The sequence below is a fragment of the Alternaria atra genome, assembly GCF_907166805.1.
Source record: "Alternaria atra isolate CS162 genome assembly, contig: 25, whole genome shotgun sequence".
NCBI lineage: Eukaryota > Fungi > Ascomycota > Dothideomycetes > Pleosporales > Pleosporaceae > Alternaria > Alternaria atra.
Window position 1 is genome coordinate 979,668 of NW_025091323.1, and position 24,584 is coordinate 1,004,251.

The 24,584-nt window shown below is 52.2% G+C and overlaps 12 protein-coding genes across 12 annotated transcripts; 6 read left to right on the forward strand and 6 right to left on the reverse strand.

The window, feature by feature from the left end:
• Positions 1–117: 117 nt before the first annotated feature.
• Positions 118–1,671, reverse strand: ALTATR162_LOCUS5312 (uncharacterized protein; the record flags this gene model as incomplete). Its single annotated transcript, XM_043312931.1, has 2 exons — positions 118–1,200; positions 1,258–1,671. The coding sequence occupies 2 exons, from the start codon at positions 1,669–1,671 to the stop codon at positions 118–120; spliced, it is 1,497 nt and encodes a 498-aa protein (XP_043168866.1).
• A 1,048-nt stretch (positions 1,672–2,719) lies between these two features.
• Positions 2,720–4,351, forward strand: ALTATR162_LOCUS5313 (uncharacterized protein; the record flags this gene model as incomplete). The annotated part of the gene is made up of 1 exon (XM_043312932.1): positions 2,720–4,351. One exon carries the CDS (start codon positions 2,720–2,722, stop codon positions 4,349–4,351), a length of 1,632 nt encoding a protein of 543 aa, XP_043168867.1.
• A 479-nt stretch (positions 4,352–4,830) lies between these two features.
• On the reverse strand, positions 4,831–5,920 carry ALTATR162_LOCUS5314 (uncharacterized protein; the record flags this gene model as incomplete). The annotated part of the gene is made up of 4 exons (XM_043312933.1): positions 4,831–5,255; positions 5,319–5,659; positions 5,718–5,772; positions 5,854–5,920. 4 exons carry the CDS (start codon positions 5,918–5,920, stop codon positions 4,831–4,833), a joined length of 888 nt encoding a protein of 295 aa, XP_043168868.1.
• A 416-nt stretch (positions 5,921–6,336) lies between these two features.
• ALTATR162_LOCUS5315 (uncharacterized protein) lies at positions 6,337–7,897 on the forward strand (the record flags this gene model as incomplete). The annotated part of the gene is made up of 4 exons (XM_043312934.1): positions 6,337–6,424; positions 6,501–6,705; positions 6,984–7,116; positions 7,181–7,897. 4 exons carry the CDS (start codon positions 6,337–6,339, stop codon positions 7,895–7,897), a joined length of 1,143 nt encoding a protein of 380 aa, XP_043168869.1.
• A 675-nt stretch (positions 7,898–8,572) lies between these two features.
• On the reverse strand, positions 8,573–9,494 carry ALTATR162_LOCUS5316 (uncharacterized protein; the record flags this gene model as incomplete). Its single annotated transcript, XM_043312935.1, has 2 exons — positions 8,573–9,418; positions 9,468–9,494. 2 exons carry the CDS (start codon positions 9,492–9,494, stop codon positions 8,573–8,575), a joined length of 873 nt encoding a protein of 290 aa, XP_043168870.1.
• Positions 9,495–9,884: 390 nt separating this feature from the next.
• On the forward strand, positions 9,885–11,317 carry ALTATR162_LOCUS5317 (uncharacterized protein; the record flags this gene model as incomplete). The annotated part of the gene is made up of 4 exons (XM_043312936.1): positions 9,885–9,911; positions 9,969–10,024; positions 10,178–10,805; positions 10,859–11,317. The coding sequence occupies 4 exons, from the start codon at positions 9,885–9,887 to the stop codon at positions 11,315–11,317; spliced, it is 1,170 nt and encodes a 389-aa protein (XP_043168871.1).
• Positions 11,318–12,323: 1,006 nt separating this feature from the next.
• Positions 12,324–14,123, reverse strand: ALTATR162_LOCUS5318 (uncharacterized protein; the record flags this gene model as incomplete). Its single annotated transcript, XM_043312937.1, has 1 exon — positions 12,324–14,123. One exon carries the CDS (start codon positions 14,121–14,123, stop codon positions 12,324–12,326), a length of 1,800 nt encoding a protein of 599 aa, XP_043168872.1.
• A 1,417-nt stretch (positions 14,124–15,540) lies between these two features.
• Positions 15,541–18,154, reverse strand: ALTATR162_LOCUS5319 (uncharacterized protein; the record flags this gene model as incomplete). Its single annotated transcript, XM_043312938.1, has 3 exons — positions 15,541–16,032; positions 16,079–17,523; positions 18,037–18,154. The coding sequence occupies 3 exons, from the start codon at positions 18,152–18,154 to the stop codon at positions 15,541–15,543; spliced, it is 2,055 nt and encodes a 684-aa protein (XP_043168873.1).
• A 539-nt stretch (positions 18,155–18,693) lies between these two features.
• On the forward strand, positions 18,694–19,482 carry ALTATR162_LOCUS5320 (uncharacterized protein; the record flags this gene model as incomplete). Its single annotated transcript, XM_043312939.1, has 1 exon — positions 18,694–19,482. The coding sequence occupies one exon, from the start codon at positions 18,694–18,696 to the stop codon at positions 19,480–19,482; it is 789 nt and encodes a 262-aa protein (XP_043168874.1).
• A 404-nt stretch (positions 19,483–19,886) lies between these two features.
• Positions 19,887–21,594, forward strand: ALTATR162_LOCUS5321 (uncharacterized protein; the record flags this gene model as incomplete). Its single annotated transcript, XM_043312940.1, has 3 exons — positions 19,887–20,156; positions 20,204–21,225; positions 21,273–21,594. The coding sequence occupies 3 exons, from the start codon at positions 19,887–19,889 to the stop codon at positions 21,592–21,594; spliced, it is 1,614 nt and encodes a 537-aa protein (XP_043168875.1).
• A 65-nt stretch (positions 21,595–21,659) lies between these two features.
• Positions 21,660–22,384, reverse strand: ALTATR162_LOCUS5322 (uncharacterized protein; the record flags this gene model as incomplete). Its single annotated transcript, XM_043312941.1, has 2 exons — positions 21,660–22,157; positions 22,211–22,384. The coding sequence occupies 2 exons, from the start codon at positions 22,382–22,384 to the stop codon at positions 21,660–21,662; spliced, it is 672 nt and encodes a 223-aa protein (XP_043168876.1).
• Positions 22,385–22,688: 304 nt separating this feature from the next.
• ALTATR162_LOCUS5323 (uncharacterized protein) lies at positions 22,689–24,320 on the forward strand (the record flags this gene model as incomplete). Its single annotated transcript, XM_043312942.1, has 1 exon — positions 22,689–24,320. The coding sequence occupies one exon, from the start codon at positions 22,689–22,691 to the stop codon at positions 24,318–24,320; it is 1,632 nt and encodes a 543-aa protein (XP_043168877.1).
• Between the last annotated feature and the right edge of the window lie 264 nt (positions 24,321–24,584).

Here is a 24,584-nt window from a genome sequence, read left to right on the forward strand (position 1 = left end):
CCATCGCCAAGAATATGGCATGCGTATCTAACGCGTAGGCCACTTGAAAGTATTTACAACAACATAATCCCACTGCGAGTTTACCGTCTAATCTCATCCAACTTCAACCAAACGACTTTAAAAGGCGAGCAAGACGGCTCCTACAACAGCACCGACAAGACCACTGGCCTTGATATGACTCGCTGCACCAGTAAACTCTGCTGGAGGAGCAGAGAAGGTAGCGTTACCAGATGGCTGGGGCAGGGCACCGGTAGGCGCCGAGGGTACAACGACACCAGGTGCGGACCTAGTGTCAATCTCCAAGCCAGACTCAGTAGGGTAGGGAGGAGATGAAGGTGCTGCGGAAGTGACAATGGGAGTCTGAGCAGTGCTGGCCAATGGTGTCTCTGCAACAGACGAATCGACACCAGAAGGGAGGATGGCAGAGTATTCAGTTGTGAAGGTGGCGGGCGGTGCGGTAGTGATTGCTGGGGGAGCGCCGGTGACAGTGACAGTAGCAGTACCACACTCGCAAGGCTCATCTCCGTTGTCATTGTTGGAGGGAGAGTCAGGGCTGCCTGACTTTTGGGGGACAGCGGCACCACCAGTGGGGTAGTCGAAGTCGGACTTGCCACCGGCCGGGGCAGGTGTGGCTCCTGCTTGCTCACTCTCAGTGCAGGTAGTGGATGCTGCACCTGAAGGGTTCGAGTCGGGACCACTGCCAGCCTCACCAGTGGCGGTGGGCGCGTCAACACCAGACTCGATCGGCTTTGCTACGGGAGCAGCAGCGGAAGCTTCAATGGCTACAGTGTTCTGAGGAGCACCTTCCGTGTTGCCAGCATCGATGACCTTGATAGATTTGAAATCACCGGTCTTGTCTGTCCATTCGTACTCCTTGCCAGGTGAGTAGTTGATGACCTTGATGCTCTTGACAGTCATGGTAAAGGGCGCATCGTCGTAGGTGACGTTGCCACCCGCCCACTGACGAGTGCCCTCGTTCTCAGAGTCACCACCAGGCCAGTTTCCAAGACGGACATTGCAGGGCGTCTGTGGGTAGTTCTTGCCGCCGTTGGCATCAGCAAAGTTCAGGGTACGCGTAGGTTTGTCGTCAACAATCCAGGTAAGCGACTCAGCAGTCCAGTTGAGAGCGTACTTGTGGAAGTCGTTTTGGTTGTTGGCTACATCAGCCTCAATCATGCGATCGTATGTAGTAGTGTTGCCCTGTCACCCGTGTTAGTTTTTCGAAAAGACAAACCGAGTTTGGTTTTATTTAAATACCTTGCCGAAGTAGTTTTGTTGTACGCGACTGTCTACACCTCCAATCCATTCCCAATCTACTTCATCCAAGTTATCGGATTGGAGAACAATAGAGGAGACAATGCCGACGCCGGGTGCTGCCTTCATAACGACCTCGACGTATCCAAAATGAAGAAAGGCCTCGGATCCAATGGTCGGGGCATCACCCTTCTTGGCAACGGAGAATTCGGCACCCTCGGGTCCGTAGGTAAGGCTACCAGCGGTCTGCTTCCAGCCCTTGACAGCGTCCTTGCCGGCAGTAAAGTCGGTTTCCCAAGTCTGAGGCATCGCAGGGTTGTTGGGGCACTTCTTCTCCATGGGGTTGCAATCGGTGAAGGTTTGAGCAGTGGCTAGAGCAGCCAGTACGCTCGCCGTGGTGTATGTAGAAAAATGCATTGTCGTGGTTTCAGAATCAAGTTGACAAGGTCCAAAAGGAAGGCTTCTGAGCTCGGGAGAAAATAGTCTTCACAGAAGAGCCTGTTGGTGTACGATAGAGTCGTTTCACGCGCAAAGACACAATGTCAACAATGCGTACGCTGCGGCAGTAGTGAAAGAATGCAAGGCTCTGCAAAGAGAGTGTTGGAAAAGGAATGTAATGAATGAGGTCGTCCTGGCGTCCAGACGTCTGACTGAAGAGAGTGTGAGGTATAAAAAGGTCGGATAAAGAATGCAAAGCAAAGCTGCGTGTCAGAGGAGCTCCGACTATTAAAAGTTGCGAGATGGTTTACGAGGCAATCTCGGTACCCACCGGGATAAGCACAACGACCAGCGGTAGAGTCCATGCGGCTTCACCAGCCCATCCATGGTGTCTCCAGTTCAGGAGCTGCGCAGACCTGAGTGGTCGTGATGGCACTCCTGAAGTGTTTCACAAGCCGGCGGTGGAGACTAGGGTGTGTCAGAATCGTCCAGCCGCCTTGCCCGTTATGACGGCGACTCCGGCTAAACCTATCAGAGGGCCGATGTGCCTGGCCTGTGTTTCTTCTGGCAAGCTACTAATACTTTTGCTTTGGGCTGAGTTCGACATGCTGGGTTGATGTGGCTGTGTTGCTGCGCACATGCAGTGGGACGGATGGACGTTCCCCCAGATTGCGATGCGCAGCGAGACGCGTTCCTATCTTATCCTGTAGGCGATCATCCGAGCCATGACATCACTTCAGGTAGCAGAGCAATGTGACATTCTTGGCTGGGTGTTGAGGCGTAACCACCCGATTTTCCCTCTACCCCTGGGTGACATGACATTTCTTGGGGCCGGTTGCATCGGTTTCGCCGCAGGCCGCGTGTGAATACGGGCAAGGCGAACTACCCAAGACAGGCTAGTGTTCTATTCACTTGACCGCCTGTGCCCCGCGGCCACTGGCCCCGCGATTCTGCCAAAGGAATTATTCATGTGACGAAACCTTACCCAACTTTTTTTGCCTCTACCATACACACCAAACAACCAACCATGGCCACCACGAACGGAGGAGTAGAGCTGCCAACGCAACAGCCTCAACAAGAGAATCAAGTCGACCAGGTCGACCAAGTCCAAGAGCCTGCAACAACGGACACGATCGCTAACGATGAAGACAACGACATTGACGACCTTTTCGAAGATGACGACGAGATAGTGCCTGAGCTGATATCGGCCGACCACCACGACTTCACCAAAGCATACAACCGCCAGCGAAAACTCAACGATACGAATATACCAGAGGATCACAAGCCCAAGTCGAATCCGCAGAAGCCGTCAGCCAACACAAACGCCTCCATTGATGATCAAGTCGCATCACTCTCAAAGCATGCCGGCAAGATCCGCTTGACCGGGAGCATGACGGGCGCGTCGGGGGGTAACGCGAGGAACAAGGACAAGGCAGACCGTGCGACAACTGAACAGGTTTTGGACCGGAGAACGCAGATGATCTTGCTCCAGCTCATAAACCGCGGCGCAATCTCTGAGATACACGGTGTCATCTCCACAGGCAAAGAGGCCAACGTCTACCATGCTATGGTAGAAGCCACGGACGATGATGCCGAATCCATCCACCGTGCCGTCAAGGTATACAAGACGTCCATCCTCGTCTTCAAGGACCGCGCCAAGTACGTCGAAGGCGAATTCCGCTTTAGACAGGGATACAATAAGAGCAACAACCGTGCCATGGTAAGGATGTGGGCGGACAAGGAGCGCAGAAATCTGGCCAGAATACACGATGCAGGTATCCCTTCACCAATGGCTCATGCGCTGCGAAACCACGTTCTCGTCATGGGCTTTGTGGGCGACCGCAAAGGCAAGGCAGCGCCTCGTCTAAAGGATGTACGCTTCGAGGGCCTTACGGGAGAGGAAGAAGACGCGAAATGGACCAACCTATACCTCGAGATGCTGGCGTACATGCGCATAATGTACCAGACATGTCGCCTCGTTCATGCCGACTTGAGTGAGTACAATGTGTTGTACCACGAGGGCAAGCAATGGATCATCGACGTCTCGCAAGCCGTCGAACACGACCATCCTCGCTCTCTCGAGTTCCTGCGCATGGACGTAAAAAATGTATCCGATTTCTTCCGCTCACGCAACGTTGAGACGCTTAGCGAGCGGAAGGCTTATGCCTACATTACAAGTGCTGCGGGTGCCAAGACTGTTAAAGAGCAGTCGCAGATGGAAGATAGCATCCGCAGCTTGTTGAACAAAGAGCCTTTGACCGAGGAGGAAAGGAAGAAGGAAGAGGAGGATGACGATGTCTTCCGCAACCAATACATCCCGCAGACGCTCGAACAAGTCTACGACATTGAACGCGATGCTGAGCTTGTCAATGCCGGTGCTAGCTCCGACCTTCCGTACCAAGCCCTCCTTGCTGACAAGGTCGTTGACAACGAATCCGACGCCTCAGACTCCGATGAAGATGATAACTCGGATACCTCCGAGGTCGACCAGAGTATCTTCGAGAAGGGTCCAAGTCGTGGTAAGAAACACGTGGACCATGATGAGAAGGTGGCACATAAAAAGGCCATCAAGGAAGAGAAGCGCGAGAAGCGGAAGGAGAAAATGCCGAAGCACATGAAGAAGAAGTTGACCAGTCAGGGTGGCGGTCGGAAGAAGTGAGCCTAGTTATTGCTTGGCTTGAAACCCTTTCGTGATTGCGGGGAATACCTACAGCGTATGCGAGTGTGATCACGGTACACTGGGGTACATGCGTTTGCTCGCATACGGCACGTGGAAGAAGAGGCATGGAGAGCAGATCAGTTAAGTATAGGCCATCACAGCATTGTGGTTGTTGTCCTGAAAGTCCTTGCTCGGTTCATGGCTAAAGTGCTTGAATAGCTAGCCTACAGTCTTGCCATGGGCTCAACTAGGCAGAAGCTCGTTCTTTTCAGGTCATATCTTGGATTACAACGTATCCTGGAGATATACCATCTTGTAAGCTCCTGTGCACAACTCAGAGAAGGGAAGCTTCTTCGTAGCACACCTTTGTCACCCATGAATGTTAGACCTTGCTCCAGTACGCTGGAGAGATGCGAGTGTAGTTGTCGAGGAGCAAGAATAGAGATCTTTTATTATATCGCAAAAGCCTTTGTCCAATTCTATAGCATGTTCTTCCTCCACGCTCTCGTGCCCAACCTCTCAATTTCTGGTACCTCAACGGGCCCTTTGACCTCATTATCCTCCAGTGCTTCCACGACCGCCTCACCCACCAGATCCGCTTTCAAAGGCTTGATCCCTCCAGCTCCCATTAGCCATGTTAACCGTCCCCCAACTGCGCTGTTGATCATGGCTGCTACTCCACCCGCTGCCGCAATGGGAAGAGTGAATGTGCGGCTGCTGTCGTACATAAAGGGTGCGCGAATGAAGATGGACCGCATGGTAGGGAATGTAGAGGCAATGATGGATTCGGCCTCGCGTTTCGTTGTGATGTAGCGTGCGGGGAGAATGGGTGTACCAGCTGCAGCGGAGATGTAGAGGTAGGTTGGGACTTTGCGTGTGGAGGCTTCGTGGGCTAGAGATACGGCTGTTTGCGCGGGATGGTCAGCCATGTGTATTGATTAGGAAGTTGAAAAAAAATGCGACATACCAGTGTCGCGGTTCATGATTTCGTATGTGAGTTGTCCGTCGCTCTCCTGTGGCTGCAACTTCTCGCCCTCTTTTCGAGTCAATGGGTTTTGAGTTCCTGCTTTGGTGCTGCTGAAAGCTCGCTGCAGACCCTTGATGGGACTCTCTCGTCCACTGACCACGCCTTTGTAGTCTGCTTCTAGCAGTATGCCCATGCTGTGTATCACTGCATCTGCGCCCTCGAGATGTTTCGTGTACGATTCAGGGTCCAGTATGTCGCCTTTCTGCCATGACACCTTGTCTGACCAGTCTGGCGGTGTTTGCGAGGAAGAAACGGAAGACCAGTGTGGTGTGCCCGAACGCCTAGGATCTGGTCAACAGAGGCTCGGGATGGTGTGAATGAAGGATATCATGGGCGTACGAGATCGAGGTTACGCTCCAGCCCCTATGCGCTGCGGCTCTGCATATCCGGCTGCCTATATACTATGTTAGCTAGCCGTTGTGCTGGCGTGGAGTTGTTTACCCCAACTAGCTTGGGGTTTCTATGATCTGCATACCCAAGAAGCCATTGCCGCCGCATACTACAAGTTTCTTCTTTGCAGCTTGTGCTGTTGTCGAGGCCATTGTTGTGCTATACTATGTAATGGGTGGTCTGCGAACGATTAGGAAATTGTTAGGTAGGAGTAAAGTGATGGGAAGCTCCGAGTGTTGATGTCACTCCGCTTCGCGTGCGTCGCGTAAGATTTAGCAGGGATGTGCGGAGAAGCTGTAAACCTCCGCATCTCGCATACAAGCCACTCCATATCGAAACACATATCAAAGCATCGTACCTATGCGCTAGAAATGGTAGATCTGTCACCAGCACGATAGCGTTGCAATACATGTTGCGCTCACAATTCTGGCCTGCAGAAAGCAAGTCAATGTCGTCATGATGCTTCATGTTAGTGTCGAGTAACCCTCCTCAAGGGCTAGATGCAACGTGATGTTGTGACTGTCCTCTCGCATCCATCCGAATAACATCAAGATCTGTCTACCAAGCTATGCAGGCATTCAGAAACCTTTTCAAGAACGACCTCGTTCTCGTCGGCACAAACCTCACCGTGGTAGCCGGCGTCGCGACGTATCTAGGTATTACGCCATCTCTTCATGTCCACTTCCATCAAAAGGCTCGTTATCTTGTTGTTCTAACACTCAGACATTACAGGCTCCAGGGTGGAGAAGAAGCTGGACCACATGGAAGAGGAGCAAGAGGCGCGTATGGACGAGATAGAAGGAACACTACGCGGCCACATCGGCTTGATTGAGGACTCGTTGGATAGGATTGAGGGCAAGCCGAATGGTGGGAAGCAAGACAAACTGTACAATGAGAGGACGAAAGACGCAAAGGGAAATGGAAAGGGACAGGGAACGTAAGGCGGGGCCTGGGGCTAACAAGGATTAGCTATTAGCCTGTCGTGCCTGCATGTTGGTCCTAGTTATAGCTCGACCTTTGACAAAATACACGACACCATCACTTGCACGAATCACGTATAAAAGATCTCTCTTTCCAGAGGATATAAGACGACGCCTGTCGGCATTGATTCTACGCGACTGCGTCAAGATGCCTGCGCCAGCCTCCAACAAGCGCGTCAAGGCAAGTCGGCCGCTTTGATATAGTTGTACGCGCGCGCATACTGATGATGGGCAGAATAAGCGCATCAGCCGGAACCTCAGTAAGACACAAAGCTGCTCATGCGCCCACTCATTTGCTCATTTGCGTAGTAATCGGCTCCGAAGCCTGGCAGTTGCCCCCAGTAGGCCACCCCGACCGCCCTAAGAACGTAAGTAAACCCCATGTACGAACTGCATGTGAGACAGATACCGACTTCGTACACCAATCTTTAGGTACCCGACGATCACACCAAGCGCTGGACCGTATACGTGCGAGTTCCCGACGGCGATCCCGACATCAGAGCCTGGCTCAACAAAGTTTCATTCAAGATATTCAACACGTACGAGAACCCGCTGCGCATGGTGGAGAAGCCGCCTTTTGAGGTGACCGAGACAGGATGGGGAGGCTTCAACATCGACATAAGGCTGCACTTCCAGCCCATCTCAGGCGAGAAGGCGCAATACCGACAGCACTTCCTGCAGCTGGAAAAGTATGGCGACGAGAAGATGCAAGCAGAGCAGGAGCGGACAGGCTGTGTGCGCTCAGAGTTCCTCGAAGTTGTCCAGTTCAACGAGCCCACCGAAGCCCTCTTCGACGCCCTCACATCGGAAGACCAGTGGAATTACCTCATACCCGCCGGCAAGGGCGGCTCAAAGAAGGCATCACTGGGTGCAAACGGAAGGATGAGGCGCGGCCTGCCCAACGGCGAGCGGAGCGCTCAGCTGCCAGAGAAGGGAGGCGATGAGGTCCCCTTCAGCCAGGAACAAGAGCAGGCGCTACAAGATTTCTTCAAGCAAAAGATGGACGACGTCGAGAAACAGTTGGACAAAGAAGCCAAAAGGAAGGAAGAGGTAGAGGCTAAGCTCAAGGCATTACGCAGTGAGCTAGGGCACGAGGCCGCTCAGCAGGCAGCGCAGCAGGCTAGTGGAGACAGGAGTCGGCGCCGGTGAGAGCGCGTGACACAGGCTCACTGTGTTGATAGCTTGAGCTACGAATACCATGGATGCTACACTTCGGTCGGCATCAAACAGCTGACGAGATATAAGAAGACGTATCCGATGATTGCACTCGCGCGCAACGACATACGTCTGTGAATCGCGGAACGAGAGCATGAGTGCTGTCCTTCAGTCACTCCACCTGGGCGAAACGCCGTGCGGTTCCGAACAAAAGTTCGGTCGGTGATCGAGAAGGTTTTGGGATAGCCATTTGTTGGACCAAGTTCTGTCATTACTCGGACATAAATGTATAGATAAGAATCAAATGCCGAGATTTAGGCTTTATGTCGGCTTACTACCTGTATGGTACGTCGATGCAGTCATAGAGCCACGACACATCGCATATGTTGTAATACGATCATAAACAAGTCCCTTGCTACGAACAAGCGCGAGTGCGAGTGCGGGGAACGGAGTCTTGAACTTGGACTCCTGATCAGCACCCGGTCGCATCATGGCCAATTGTTATTTATCATGTGTATGAGTGTATTGGGTATCGTATCTCTGCTCGTGTTATCCGTGACCCGGCCAAGTATTCCCCTATATCTCCAAAAGTCGTAAACGCCCTTAAATGCCAAATATGCCTACCATTGCCAAAACACCGTCAATGCAAACACTGCCACTCTTGTTTCCTCACTCGGCTTCCATGTCTTTCGGCTCCTTGGGCTCCTGCGATTCGTGGAACTGAATGGCGTCGTCGATGTAGCTCAGCACCGCACCCAGACTGTCCTCGTCTTGGACGTCCAGCTTGAGGAAAGAGACCATACTGAAACCATCAATAAGCTCCGCCACAGCCTTGTTGAGCTTATGGAAGGATGATCCGCTCATGAGGCTCTCAGTTGACGCTGGGTCTCTGTACTTCCTCTCTTCCTCGGGCGTAGTCTTTTTGCGCGCGGGATCATCCTCGATCAGATCTGCATCGACATCGACGAAGCGTTTGAGGTCGCGCTTCGCTATCTGCCCTTTTACAAGGTCCATCTTGCTCAGTATATTGATGTGCGGCATCTCCAGCATCATCATGGCACTCATGGCAGAGAGTGTGCCGGAGAAGAACTTGGGTCGGTCGATGACAAAGGTCGCTTCGAGGAGGTAGGCGGCGCACATGCGGATGTTGAGCGAGCCCGTCATGAGGTGCTTCACCAAGTTCGGCAATATCGGTACGTGCGTATATAATTCGATCTGACCTGGCATGTCAAATACGATGAGGTACTCTTCGGTAACTTCCTCGAGCGGGTCCGTCAGCCAGTCGAGGTTCTCCATGAGAAATTCGAAGCAGTATATTAGGCCACCGTTGGGTCCTAGGCTCATCTCTTCCATGACATCTTCCAGGCTAATCAAATCCTTAATGTCTAGATCGGGCTCGAATGCGAATTCCTCAGCCGCAGGATCCAGGTTTACGTAGAAACACGGGCGTTTGCTGTTCTGGAGATGCTGGATCAGGGCGGAACAGAAGGTAGATTTGCCAGCACCGGCCGGGCCCTATTACTGTTAGTTTACGACTTTATGCTTCAAAATGCGATTTTCATACCATAACCAGAGTACCATATTTACTCATTATCGCGGTTGAGCTCTTGGTTGACAGGGCGCGTCATTCGGCTACACAAAATCAACGAGAGCGCCCGCAGCGGGATACTTTTCTGCCCCAAGGCGGTCAGAGATGGGCGGTGAGTAGGATGTGGGGAGCGTGTGGGATTGGGTAGATAACGGGTCGTCAAAAAGGGACGAGATTCAATGGCGTGCTAATGCGAAGCCGCCGTTCGGCTTAGCCCGCGGTCGTTCATTTTTTCGGCAATTTGAGCAGGACGCCAAACCCTTCTCCTCGCATAAATCACTCCTGCCCCTCAACCCCTCCCTTCCCTCACCATCTCATTCTTCCGTCTATAAGAACGCGGTCGCAAGTCCTACACTAGCACACCACGAGTTTTTCTCCCATTCAACCGCCAAAATGACTGTCCCCAACGGAAACGGAAAGGTACTTTCCTAAACTACCTAATGCACCCCTCTATGACTTTATCTTACCATTGTTCAGAGCACCTTCCTCTTCACCTCAGAGTCTGTAGGTGAGGGTCACCCCGACAAGATCTGGTATGTATATTTACCTCTGTTTCTCCAATTGCTTTCAGAGTCGCCTTTTGGTGAGCGATAAGACACGTATATCGCTCGGCGTGATAGACGGCATCCCCCACTTCCTGAAACCGCGACTTCCTCCGAACACGGACACTGCTGACTGTGGCCCAGCGATCAAGTCTCGGACGCCATCCTCGATGCCTGCCTCAAGGAGGACCCCCTCTCCAAGGTCGCTTGCGAGACCGCAGCCAAGACCGGTATGATCATGGTCTTCGGTGAAATCACCACCAAGGCCCACCTCGACTACCAGAAGATCATCCGTGGTGCCATCAAGGACATTGGCTACGACTCCTCCGACAAGGGCTTCGACTACAAGACATGCAACGTCCTCGTTGCCATTGAGCAGCAGTCGCCCGACATTGCTCAGGGTCTTCACTACGAGGAGGCTCTCGAGAAGCTCGGCGCTGGAGACCAGGGTATCATGTTCGGATATGCCACCGACGAGACCCCCGAGCTCCTTCCTCTGACCGTCCTCCTCTCCCACAAGCTGAACTCGGCCATGACCAAGGCCCGCAAGGACGGCACTCTGCCATGGCTGCGACCCGACACCAAGACCCAAGTCACTGTTGAGTACGCCCACGATGGCGGTGCTGTCGTTCCTCTCCGCGTTGACACTGTCGTCGTCTCTGCCCAGCACAGCGAGGACATCACCACTGAGAAGCTCCGTGAGGAGATCAAGGAGAAGATCATCAAGCAGGTCATCCCCAAGAACATGCTTGATGACAAGACCGTCTACCACGTAAGTTCCACAACAAACATAATACCGTACAATTGTGTACTAACAGGTTCCAGATCCAACCCTCTGGTCTCTTCATCATTGGTGGTCCCCAGGGTGACGCTGGTCTTACTGGACGTAAGATCATCGTTGACACCTACGGTGGCTGGGGTGCCCACGGTGGTGGTGCTTTCTCCGGAAAGGACTACTCCAAGGTCGACCGTTCCGCTGCCTACCTTGCGCGCTGGATCGCCAAGTCGCTCGTGAACGCCAAGCTGGCCCGCCGCGCACTCGTGCAGCTGTCATACGCCATCGGTGTCGCTGAGCCCCTCTCTCTTTTCGTTGAGACATACGGTACCTCTGACAAGTCCTCGGACGAGCTCGTCGAAATTGTCAAGAACAACTTCGACCTCCGCCCCGGTGTCATTGTCAAGGAGCTTAACCTCATCAACCCCATTTACTTCCAGACCGCCAAGAACGGTCACTTCACCAACCAGGACTTCACCTGGGAGAAGCCCAAGGAGCTCAAGCTCTAATTTTAATGCCTTTTGCATAAGGTGGGCATGAATCAACTTCATCCCACGTCAAGATTTAACGACGACATGGATCGCGAGTGAGAAAGATTTGCATATCTTTGGGAGGCGGGTAAAGAGCCTTTTCAACAAGTGTTTCAACGGCGTCCAAGGGCATTTTATACCCCATGATACCAGCCCGTTTGTATCTTCCAAAAGTTTCATTTGCAGATTTCCTTTTCATATAGAGACGGCCTAGTGCAGGCCATAGATACAAAGAGCTTCAACAATGGGGCCGCAGTACGTTGTCAACACGTACGTGAGGTCTTTCGCGCGCTAGTCGCGCTTTAGTGGTGGCTGGGGATGGCAAGATAAAGAAGAAATCAATCAAGAGCCAGTCGGTCTGCGCTGGAGGAATGACGCCAGCGCAGACCATGGTGTTATACCGACGTAACAAGATCTTTTCCGTTGCTGTGACGCCAGATTGTGCAATAATGCAACATGACACCTAGTCAGCACGTAATGCATGACTTCGCTATCAACATATCGTGGGACTAAACTCAAAGTAGCCTAAGACCAATTGCTTCAGACTCCCTCAAACTGCAAGAGTGCCACGTCATCTTGCCGAGTAGGGACGCGGCCTTGAGACCAAAACCCTGCTCGAATGAACCATCGAAGAGGAAAGCATCTGGGACGGGACAGGATCAATGTTGTAGAAAAAGTAGCAAGTATATTGTACAAGAAGAAGACGAAAACATCTAAATAGTGGTATTCTGATTTAAGCCCAGTGTGAGAGAGTAGAAATGCGTTGCTTCTCGCCGCTTTATCCAAAAGCAACTTAAGCCGTCGTTAAAAAAAAAAGGCTATATCCCAGCTGACTCCTTATCCTATGCTCGTGCTATGCTCGTAAGTTCTAATGCCAAAAAGAGAGTGATGATAATAATAATAATAATCATCATCCATCAATACCTCATCTCCGTCTTCATCTCCAACCCTAGATAAAAGGGTCAAGTGAGACTACAACCACAACTCAACCACCAACAACACTCCCACTACCCACACTACCGCCGAGATCCCAGTAGTTCCTTTGTGAACTGCCACTCCTCTTACTCTTCTTGGTACTCTGACTAGCGCAACTCGAGCTACTCCGTAACTTCGTCTTGTCTTTGAGGCTACTGGCTGGGGGTGTGTAGTAGGTAGCGAAGCGACGCGACTCCCTTGAATGATGGGCGGACGACGTAGGGAGTCTACCATCGGTCGTCGTCCGGTTTACCAAAGGGTGGTGTTGGCGGATAATGGCTGCTCGACGCGCGGAGCCAAGGTTGTCGTTTGTAGTTGGGGAAGGGGCGCTGGCGGTACGGATGGGTTGTGGTGGTGGGAGAGTTTGGGAAGAGGAGATGCTAGGACGGCGTGAGGAGAAGCGCTTCATGAGGAAGTTGAAGATCATTTTGACATCGATTTCGCGTTCCCAGTACTCGCGCTCTCTGGCTAGATCGTCGGCGATGTTTGTGGTGAGGACAGGAGGGGTGTGAGATGAGGCTGCAGCGTCAGTTTCGGTTTCGGTAGGCTCTTCTTCAATACCCCATAATGATGCTTCGCTGTAGGTGGTTGAGGTTTGTGCGGGGAAGGTGGGTGCGAATTGAGCAGACGAGGGAGTTGTGGCAGGTTGTGAACTGGCGGGTACCGAAGATAGGGGTTCGGATACGACTGTCGTGTTTGATATTTCTCGTGTAAGACCCGCGTAGTCTGGTGTTGATTGTGTTCGTTGGTATGTTGAGAAAGCTCCAGGATGCTCAGAAAGCTGGTTGACCAAAGTTCCCAATTCCTGAGCTACTCTCTCGAGAAGCTTCGTCTGCCAGGTATCATCAGAAAAACGGGACGCGTCGACACCTGCGTCTTGTAGAGCTTTATCTGCTGAGAACTCGGTGGTGGGCGACCCTGGCATGGGTGTTGCGGCCTCGTCAGGCAGAGTCTCTCCAAAGATGACTGAGAGGGTGTCTTCGTCCAGACCAATAAGATCCCTAATCACCCGTCGCGTTATCCGTTGCCAGAAGGAGAGATTCTCCGTGCCTTCATCGGAAGATTCGCTCACGTCTGACACGGATTGGGCAGTGGGTGGTTTTGCGCTCGTCGTCTCCTTTTGTCCATCAACCCGGCTCGCTCCAGTACTAACCATGCTCATTCGCCGCCTCCGCCTAGTCTCCTTCTCGATCTCTTCCAGTAACGCTTTGCTTTGCTCCAGTCGCCATCTCTCAATGCGCTGTCGCTTCTCATGTTCTGTGTTGGTCTCCTCGTGGTCATCGAGGACTGAAAGGTGCCGCTGCACACTCGAACGCCGCCTGGGTGCTCGTCGCCGTGAGCGTTCAAACTGCCACATGTGTTCCTGCATAGTCGCATCCGGCTTGAACTCGCCCAATCCATCATGCGTTGGTAACACAGTATCACCGCTCTCCTGGAGCCTGCTTACTGGCGCGCCATATTCAGATGGCTCATGGAAGGCGTGTAAGCCGTCATCTAGGCTGTCCAGCTCCTCTTCCGTCCCAAGAAATGAGCCAGCATCATCATCTTGCTCTGACCGCGCAGCAGTCTCGAGTGAGCCAAACTCGCTGAAACGTGACAGACCAGCTGTCCGTGGCGTTCGGTCGGTCGAGGTAGTATGTGTGCGGGTGGTAGTAGAAGGCGCGGTGGGCGAGAAGAGGACCCATTCCTCTGATTGATCCAGGGATCGGATAGGCTGTAACGAGGTAGTCGCAGGTTCGGCGGTGGGTTCTGGTGCGTGGTAAGATATCTGTCGTCCGCTCTGCGGTCTATGCTGCTGTATGAAGGCCATGGCGTAGTAGTCTAAGTTGGGCAGCGACGTATGTTGTTGTAGTGGCAATGGAGTTGTCAGGTCCTCTGCACGTCACGAGGACGTGGCACAGATGGGATATGTTGATAGGATGTGTTGCGAGGTAATAGGATGGTATAAACGCGTCGCGGTAAGGGCGGCGTGTTCCTTATCGTCTTGTTGGCTTCACGCCTCGTTGCGACGTTAACCACTACCCTAGCGGTGTGAGGGGAATGGCAGGTGTATGATGTACAGATGTCACTAGGGAGACGCTAAACGAAACAAGCCGTCTACTGCAGGCGGCGGATGATCAGTCGCGAGACCCGGTAAAAACAAGACGTGATTAACCTGACCAAACAAGAGCTCAAGCACGCGGGAAAAGACGATATAAGAGAGGCAGTAAAATTTAACTCGGCGAAGATGTGTCAGAGGCTGAGGCTGGCCTGGGTGTTCGGTGAGGTTTACATAGGTAGATGCAATTGAAGAGACCATGCGACATGCAGGCAGGCCCGCTCGCAGCTTCCCTGATAAGATAGCGAGCTTGATCCACCCTAGAGCACCCCCGCGGCGTGCAGCCCACCAATGCCCACCAATGCCCGACTACAGGCGCTCTGAGTGATGATGAGATGAGCCAACAATGACTGATCTCACACCATTTTTCTAGTGCCCTGACCATGCGAAACCGAAGAAGGGCCTGAAACATTTTCTAGCGACGGCGAGTTACCAGCTAGAAAATGATGCGCGCCTGGGAACACCGTCACTCAGTCACGCAATCGTGCTTGGTATGCGCTCATAGACTCGCAACCCTTCAACACCCCTGACTTTAGATGCCCGTCAGACTGCATGCGGCAAGGCGCACTCGCGAGCTATTCTAATTACCAAACAGCCCATATGCGGCGCCGTACGCAGACGGCTGAGCTGACCGTGAACATGATCCCGGAAATCTTTCGTCAAGACCGAAGCCAGGCTACCTCCCTTATGAAGCATCGCCATGTACAAAACATTGTCCGAAAATCCGGCGAACGTGTTGCGTCACACCAGCTATATCCCGAGTCTTGTCCCCTCCGATCATCCCCCGATTCGGCGAGTTGTCGCCCGCTTGACTTACCCGATGCAGGAGTACAAGTGAATGTATACCAAGCATAGCAAGGAACAAGTCTTTGCAGAGTTTGTTATGGAATCGAGTTGCCTGTTGAGTCACGACTGCTACGTCACACCTGGCTTCTTTTGTGCACGGTTCCACTTGCGTATGCGAACAGTCTGGAAAGCGAATAAGCATGTATGCGTGCTGTGCTACTCAGGTATCTCCAAACGACGCTATTCAGGTATAGTACAGATGCAACAAAACGCCGCGCAGCTATACAATGAATGTCAACAAAACGTCGCTATCCGTAATATCATGTTCTCGTCATTCGCGTCCTCAGGACGCTGAATCATACTCTGCGCCGAAGACCCGTCTCGCATCTTCCTCGTTCATCTCTTCGCCTTCGCCAATGTCCATCCACCTCTTCGTGATGCGTGATTTCTCTCCGGGACGTCCCTTGAGCACACACTCACCGTTGCCTTGACAAATTTCTTGTCGCCCTAGGTTCTTGAAGCGAGGACCTAGCGGTCCGTTAACGTAATGGTACTGGCCTAAAAAGCGGTATTGTCGAGGGTCGCTAAGTGGGTAAAACTTGTCGCCCCAGTGACCAGCAAAATAAAACCATGAGGTAGGTGCGCGCGGGTTGAGGTTGGATGCGACAAGTCGGTCGGACTGATAGTCGTACTTGTATGAATACATGTTCATGACAGGATCCCAGAGAGGACCACGGTCAGTCACATCGTGCAGAATGCCACCAGGCAAGACGTATGGATGTACACCGGCCGTCGCGTACATGGCGTGGGTACCAGTGGCAGAGAAGCCGATGGGCTAGACATGTTAGTTTCGCTTCACAGTGCCAAAACAATGGACTCACCCTCTGTCCACTCTTCTCCACAGCGTCCCATGTGTACGCTTCACCAAAGCTATGTTCACTGAAGAACACCGCTTTGGGCTCGCCATGCTGAAACCTTACCACAGTATGTTCCCAGTCGCCAACGTGATTGCCGAAACGAATGTTGAAGACAGCGTTTCCAAGGTTGTAGCTGTAGAAGAAGAACCAGAATGCGTCCACCACGCCATCACCCTTATCCACCACTACTAACGGCACGGGCGCATCACTTCGACCACCAACAACTTTCTTGCCAGTGAAGCTGCGTCGACGGTAACGTAGCTCTGATCGCCAGTGCTTGTCGTCATTATCATCAACGAGCTCATCGCCTTCGAGTGTGTTCGAAGGAACTGGAAGTCCTGGAGCTGTAGGGTCTGGCCGGATGCCACCTCGATCCCTCGTATCGCCGACACCCACATGCCACCAGCTGGACTTTTCTCCATTCTTGTCTTCTGTGAAGTGGCCGTCGGGTCCCCTCTGGTGTTCCTCGTCATCGTCTTCGTCGTCGCCATTCCCGTCATTTGGTGCATTAGGTATGTTGTAGTCAGCACCCAGCCACGGCGGACGGTCCTCGACATTATCATCGCTCTGGAGATATACAAATCGCCCCCATTTGTTGAGGTCCTCAAGATTGCTGATGTTCGGGTGATCACTGGATGCTTGCAGAGGCGTGTAATTCAGATGCGGTGTTGTGTGTATCAAGTGTTCAGCCATGTCGCCTGGCCAGTACTCTTCTCCCGAGAAGAGGTGAATGAGCGGCGCGTGGTCTAGAACATATTGTGGTATCTCGAGTTGCTCCTCAGGCTTGTAATCAGCCGGAATGGTTCGCGCATCGTTCCAAAAGTCAGTCAGATTGACTTGGTCCCTGTCATCCACTGTCTTCTGGCTCTGAGCCTTTAACGTCTGTGTAGTCCATTGTGCCTTATTCAGGTGCGACAGGCCACACATACCAAACCAGCCACAAACCTTCCGGTCTACCCATGACCGCGACGATGCGACCCATTCCGTTTCGTCTGCGCGTTCGCCTGAGGGGGTCAAGCTTTCGAAAAGAACGTTTTGGTATAGTTGCGAGAACGAGAACAACCCAAAGAAGGTACCCGCAGCGGCAATGGCGGGCTTCCTGCCCTTCATTTGGACGTCGTCCCCGTTCAACGAATCGTCGTTACCAGCGAGAGACGTGAGAGCTTCCGCAGATGGCTTTGCTTGGGAAGAATGCTCTATAGGAATATCGATGGTAGGTAAGATGTATGAATCAGGAGCGTCCTGCGCAGCGTCTGGTGTTTCGATCGGAGAGTGAGGAGAGTATATTGCTATCGGAGTGAACTCAGGTACACCTGTCGAAGGTATGGATGACGACGGAAGCGATGACGGAAGGAGCGCCTGGAGTGGGACCTGCCCTCCTCCATGTTGGATGTATGGGACAATGGGCACTGACTGGTTAGCTCTTCTTCGAAGGCTCGAACAGGCAAAGCAGGGGACGTTTGACGCAGAGTAGGGAAGATCTGAAGCCGATACTGCCGGATAGCTGACAAAAGGCTATCGGCTGTGGCAGGTGTGGCTTCAAGATCCGGCAATCGACCACGCTACGCGATGCCGGTGATGGCAAGTGTAGGGAACGACCGGCACGATCAGCAGCATGGAGGCCATCGCAAGGTCCACAGAGATGTGAATTGAGCTAATGGCATATGCAAAAGTGGGGAGGGCGCGGAGGTGACGGAAAGGTCATGATGACTTGGAGTGCTATAATCTGGCCGGACATGCGCGGAAGCATACTTACTGATGCAGATGGATGGCCGCGGCCAGCCGATTCGACACCAAAACTTGACTTGAAGAGTGTAGTGTTCTTGATTTGAGCTTACGATCAGTGCGACAATAGAACAAAACGCGTGATAGAGGATGGAATTGGGGTGGCGCGTATCCTTGGTGTTTGGTGCATGTCTGACAGTTCCCGGCTGGGCACACGTCGTCACCACTAGTTAGAGATGCAGCGGGGACCTCGGCAGCCATGCAGCTCACAACTTGGCTTCCAGGCACGGGCTGCAGCGCTACCCATATCCACATTATGGGGAGAGGTTGGTCTTAGCTGTGGCTTGTTGCATCTCTCCACTTCACGATGGATCTGGGTCGTGTAAATCGTGAGACCAGGGCTGGCCTCAAGAGCGTGGAGAGCTATGTCTGGCTAACAATACCGTCATTGATTTACCTTAGTGCACAAAAAGATACCTACTAAGCTCAGCGCAACGATGGACATTCATCGGGCCATTCGAAGGCGAACAGGTGCTTTGGAAGGCAAAAAAAAAGAACTGATCTCCCCACCATGAGTCGAACAAGGGACCTTCTGATAACAGCAGATATTACAGTCAGACGCTCTAAACCAACTGAGCTACGGGGAGAATGTTTCGAAACGAAACCGTGCTTGGTTTGAATGAGAGAACAGGAAAACAAATCATAAATATACTACTTGAAAATCATGCGACGATGATGTGTCCAGTAGACGTTAGTAGTTGGCGGCTAATCTATGCTCTTTTATCATTTGGCCCCACCACTACTAACCTTGCAATCCTTCAAACTTGTGTCAACGTACAACGACGCCGCTGATCATGGCCAAACCCGAAGAGGATGAGTGGGAATACGAGTACGACGAGAACGAAACAGAAGATTTCTACATTCCACTGGACTTGTCCAACGTTCCCGCTGCGCAGATTCCCATGGTCTCGCAGGGTAGACCGGGTCACCCAACTCTGCTTAAAAGCAGATTGCGCGCACTGAACGCAGCGCGAGGCCAGCCAGCTGAATTCGCTGCCAACAACAACGATGCACAAGAGACGGCTACGATGGGCGAAGTTCAAGTCGTCGGCCTCCATACACCAAACCCACTGGTCATGTATAACGGCCAGTTGCTGAGTTGTCACTGGACATCGACCGTCGGAACTGACATGTTCTTCGTGAAGCCAGATGCGAACGCTTCAACTCAATCACAAATCCTGCGATCTCTGCCGTCGGTCGACTTGTTGGCTCTGGGGTCCGCAAAATTAGTGGCAAAGGTTGGACGTCTGCGACCACGCGATGATCTCGTCGACAACGCTAGCGATGCACAGCAGGCGACTGAGGTCACGCATACTCCAGACGACAATCAGAGCGCTGCGACGAGGGCACCCGGCATTGCAGACGCCCAACCTTCTAGCAACAAAGAAGGCCCATCCGCTCCCTTGAGCTTTCTCGCCAGGCTGAATGAGGCCAAAGCAAAGAGAGGAGAGAAGTCGCGCTTGTCAATCGCGAAAACATCAGAGGGCTCGCGTCTAGTGGCAGAGAAGGCCACGGTCAGCTCTGCTGGTACAGATACTGGCACGTCGCAAACACATGGTGACTCAGCCATGGGCGGCACGTGAGGAGCATGTGAAAGCCAGGGTCGAAAGAGGTAGGACTATTCCGTTCTCCCTTGTTCGAACGAGAAGCGGCGCACCCTTGGTCATGGACAGAAGCATGCAAAACCAAATTCCGATGGCTGAAAATGGTTCAATGCAGAATCCAAAGCTTGGTAGGATCAAGCGTTATGACAGGGTATCTGCAGGAAAGAAGTCGCGTCACGGTCTACAACCAAAACCTTCCGCGTCTTCCACTAATGTGCTTGCCGCTTGAGAAGACGGCTCAGAGCATCTTTGTTCCAGATTGCACATGGCGATCTTTTTAGATGTGCGTTCAATACATTCCCTCGTCTCCTCTACTGTCCTATTATATCTTATTCAATCTACCCTCTCTCTCCCTACGTACACTCCACCTCTACTTATCCTCGATGCAGCGACCACCAGGCAGGCCGAGTGTCGACATAATTCCCGAACAACTCCTGGATATCCCGGACACGCACTCCCGCTCCTTACACTGGCTGTTTAGCAAAGACGGTGGATACGTGACTCGCCTCAAGGAGGATTATCTGCAAGACACACCGCATGACCTATTTACATCTGCGAAAGCCGAGGCAAGAATTATGAGGGAAATTGCAGACTGGTTACAGTCGCAAGAATGCGATGAGTTCTGGACGCCCAGAGCACGGCAGCCTCGTAGAGTGAGCTACCTGAGCAATTGGCCTGCTTTTGGTTCTGACATGTGCAGGCTCTTCCTACAGCGACCCAACTACTCAGACAATTAGAGGACCACGAATTCCTACCGGCTAAATCTCCAAACAAGACAGCTGTCTTCGAGGCTCTTCTTCACGTCATCGCCTTGCAATTGCTAGCAGCTTCCTATACCCACCTACCCCCTTCGAGCGCAAATCACATTCCTCTATTCCAGCATCGCAAAGAGACGAGATTTGTTACAGCCCTACGCTTACATGCCCACTATCGCTTTTCTCCAGCTGCGGGTCACCAAGCTCGCCCACCTTCCGAGACTGAATTATGGCCTGGGCTTTACACGGGGCCATCAACTGAAGAGAAGCTGGCGAAGCACGTCAGCCAGCGACGCAGATTACGGAAGCAAAACAGCCAGTATGTCCCACATTTCGCAGCAAGTACATGGACAGACGGGCCATCAGCGATAATCACACATAAAAAATCACAGAGCTCCTCATCGCGAAAGAGTTCCAGTTCATCATCTAAACCTGGGTTCTTTTCAAGATTAATATGCCAGGCAGCAGTACCAAAAAACCATCGGCGGAGGCATAACGCCATGTTCCTGAATCGCATCTCCTCGAAGCCAAAGAAGCGAAAACAGTTGCAATCTGAACACAAGCACGATGGTCGTTCCGAGCGTCAATATGTCAGTTCGCAACCCGTTCAGCGTATACCCTCGGTACACCGTCTCCGTCATACGCAATCTGCCCCGCGCATTGAAGTAGATGCAGAAGAGGCATATGTCGAAAGTCCACATGACAGAAAACGTCACGGCTCAGATCCGTCTATTGGCAGTCCACTCGACTACTCTTTTCAGATACCTCAGATCCGCCGCACATCTATAACACCAAGCGCAAGTTGGTGCCCAGGATCTTCTGAGGAGGGCATGATGCGTGCTTGCGGACGACATGATTTTATCACACCAGAAGACTATTTTGACGATATGCCAGAGACGCCAGAATTTGACGTCCCCAGCAGTCCCGGTGGAAAATACCCCATTGGCGACACAGATACACCGGCTCCGTATCACTGCCCGCCACCGTTTCATTCTCCGAGTCAGCTGTGTCGAGTCTGATCACATCCGCTGTTGACTACTTCGCCGAAGTCTATGCCGACAAGCACATCACCCATCAAACTGGCGATCACGATATCGTCGGAGGAGAACACAGCGACGCTGGCCCAGAGATCGAAGACGAACCAAGCCTGCAAAAGATGCCGGGCGGTGTAGTGACTACGCCCAGCGAGGATAAGTCAAGTGACAGCGATATGGAGAGAACCAAGAAAAGAAAGGGTATCGAAGAATCAGAGGCTACAGCTTATGAGATTGCAGAACGTTTCCGAAATAAAACAGGAGATGGGATCGACCATTCCACGGTCAAAGTGGTTTGGTGATGTTACAGGTGAGCAGATGGTATGCGTGTAGCTAGCTTATCTATACATCCGGCCCTTGTTCGAGCCTACCTAGGAGGCTTTGCTTCAACAGCAATTCTATACATCCTGTATATATAAGTCGACCTCAAGCCCAAGACAGGATTGTTAAAGTCATTTTCCCTCTTCTCATGCAGCCTGAACCCAACCTTTTCCAAAACATTCTGACTAGATGCCAGCTCGGTATCGGTATGTGCCTCCGCGTAATCGTATCTCGGTGCCAGTCTGTTTCTGTTGTTCCTGTCGTCACCCTCTAGATTCCCATTTCCTGTGTTCTCGTTGTGTATAGCCTGTCCGAAGTCTTCCGGCACATAGTTTGCCCTATCACGTCCCGAATAATGCTCAAAGAACAAAGGCATGAACGCGCGCAACGCTTCGGTAGCGTACCCATATCCCCAGTATGAAGCGTTGAACATATATCCAATTTCTGGGGCGCGGACCGCTCCGATCAGGCCTATGACATCGGGGCCTTCGTGTGGCGCTAGGAGGACGATTGCAAAGTTCCAGTTGCCTTCAACCTGGTAGCACTACATGTGGTTAATATGTGTATAGCTGTAATTCATAAGAGAGATACACTTACACCTTGAATCCATGCTTTCGCGCCCTCCAGGTCATCCGAAGGTAGAATAGAAGTATGCTTCATGACCTCCGGATGCTTCCGCATCAACAATATATCCTCTGCATCTTCGACGCGTAACGGTCGCAGCAGCAGCCGTTCGGTCCTCGCGAATACGTTCGGATCAACCACCACCATCGTCTCCAGCGTACGGAATGAGAAGTGAAATTCGAGCCATTGTCAGCTGTGTTGTGCCCTGGTTAAGACTCACATGGTGTCGTGTGTCATCAAGCTGGAGCAAGGCCTGAGCGGTACGAATGTGCCTTGCAGGAGAACAAACAAGCTTAACCCTTTTCGGACACCGGCAGCTCCAAACTCCAAACCACAGCTGTTCAAACACACCGCATCCATAACAACACAACCAATCAAGATGCCGTCTTGAACTCAATTTACATCATTTCCAAAGCTTCTTCGTCATTTCCGGTCAGACTCAGGCTTTACCATGTCGAATTCAATACTTTCCGCTTCCGCGAAGGGAGCCACCTTTCTCATCCTCCTGCAGGTGGCTTCTCGGGCGCTGACGTTTGCTGTCAACCAGGTTCTGTTGAGGTTCCTATCACCAGAGCTATTGGGCGTGTCAGCTCAGCTTGAGCTCTTTTCCATCTCTGTGTTGTATTTTGCGCGCGAGAGTCTGCGTGTGGCTTTACAGCGTCAGGCACAGGGAACGCAGGCAATCGTCAACCTTTCGTATCTGGCTGTCTTGTTCGGCACGCCTCTGGCGTATCTTCTCGCGCTACTATGGCTTCGATCTGATACGCCGCATGTCCCGTACTTTGTGGAAGCGTTGGTTGTGTATTGTCTGGCCACATTCTTGGAACTGCTCAGCGAGCCGGCGTTTTCGGCTGTGCAGCAGAAGCTGCTTTACAAGATTCGAGCGTCGGCTGAGAGTTCTGCTACTTTACTACGCTGCGTCGGTACATGCGGCTCAGCGATCTTGGCTAGTCGAGCTGGTCTGGACATCGGAGTCTTACCATTCGCTATCGGACAGTTGGCGTACGCCTTGGCTTTGCTCATTGTATACTCGTACAAGATGTGGCCTGTTGCAAAGACTGATGGCTTTTCACTGTTTCCGGAAAGAGTGCCATCAACTCAGGAGAGTCCGACCTTGATGAACTACTTTTCGACTCCTCTTTTGCGACTGACTGCGTCTCTTAGCCTGCAGTCGGCTTTGAAGTATGTTCTCACCCAGGGAGACTCTCTTCTCATCACAACACTGGCATCTCTCGCAGACCAAGGTGCTTATGCGCTTGCCTCGAATTATGGAGGTCTCATTGCACGTATGCTTTTTCAACCTATTGAGGAAAGTAGTCGCAACATGTTTGCAAAACTATGCGCGAACGTAGGATCGTCGCCTGCAACTGAGAAGAAAGACCTGAAGAAGTCGGACGAACAAAAGCAAAACCTTGCTCAAGCTTCTAGGGTCTTGAGCACCATACTTCGTCTCTACGGAATCATTTCCTTATTTGCGGTCACGTTAGGACCTGAATTAGCTCCTGTTCTCCTTTCCATCGTTGCTGGGCAGAAGTGGTCTGCGACCTCAGCTTCGAAGGTACTGTCAACGTACTGCTACTACATACCTTTCCTTGCTATCAATGGAGTGACGGAGGCTTTTGTAGCCGCGGTTGCCACCAATAAAGAGCTCTATGCACAATCTGTTTCTATGGGCATCTTCTTCGCACTTTTCGCGAGCAGTGCATGGTTCTTTATTGGGCAGCTCGAGATGGGAGGCACCGGCGTGGTACTCGCAAATACGGTCAACATGGGCCTGCGCATTGTGTGGAACACGTGGTTCATCAGGAAGTTCTTTGCGGGAAACGGCTCCGAGTTCAATGCACTCGAGACGCTGCCTTCCCTTACTGCCGTGGCACCCGCTATCGTCATACCTACACTGATGCGAACGAAACCTGCAATCAGATTTCTTGGAAGGCTTGGTGTGCTTGGAGAGCTGATCAGTATGGGTGCAGTGGGTGGTGTCTACGTTCTGCATGTTCTTTTCTTCGAGCGACAGTTTCTTGTCGACTGCTATCGCATGCTTCGGCCGTCACGTGCGCAGCAACCCAAGAGATCGACGTGAACAGGCATAGTAAAAGTTGGAAGCGCTGTGGACTGGGTTTATACAAAGGCAAGACTTGCTTCTAGTTCCAACAATACCTACAGGCTTTCAGCCCTTCGCTGCCCTCCGTACGCCCTTCTGTGATGCACGACAGGTAGTCAATTCCACCTCTTTTATGCCACAATTGGGCCTTTCGTTGCGGTTGGTGCGACTGAGCTCATTGCTGGCCATAGTTTTGTTAGTTCTCACTCGATATCTATCAAGCTTCTGTTCCCCAGGATGGCA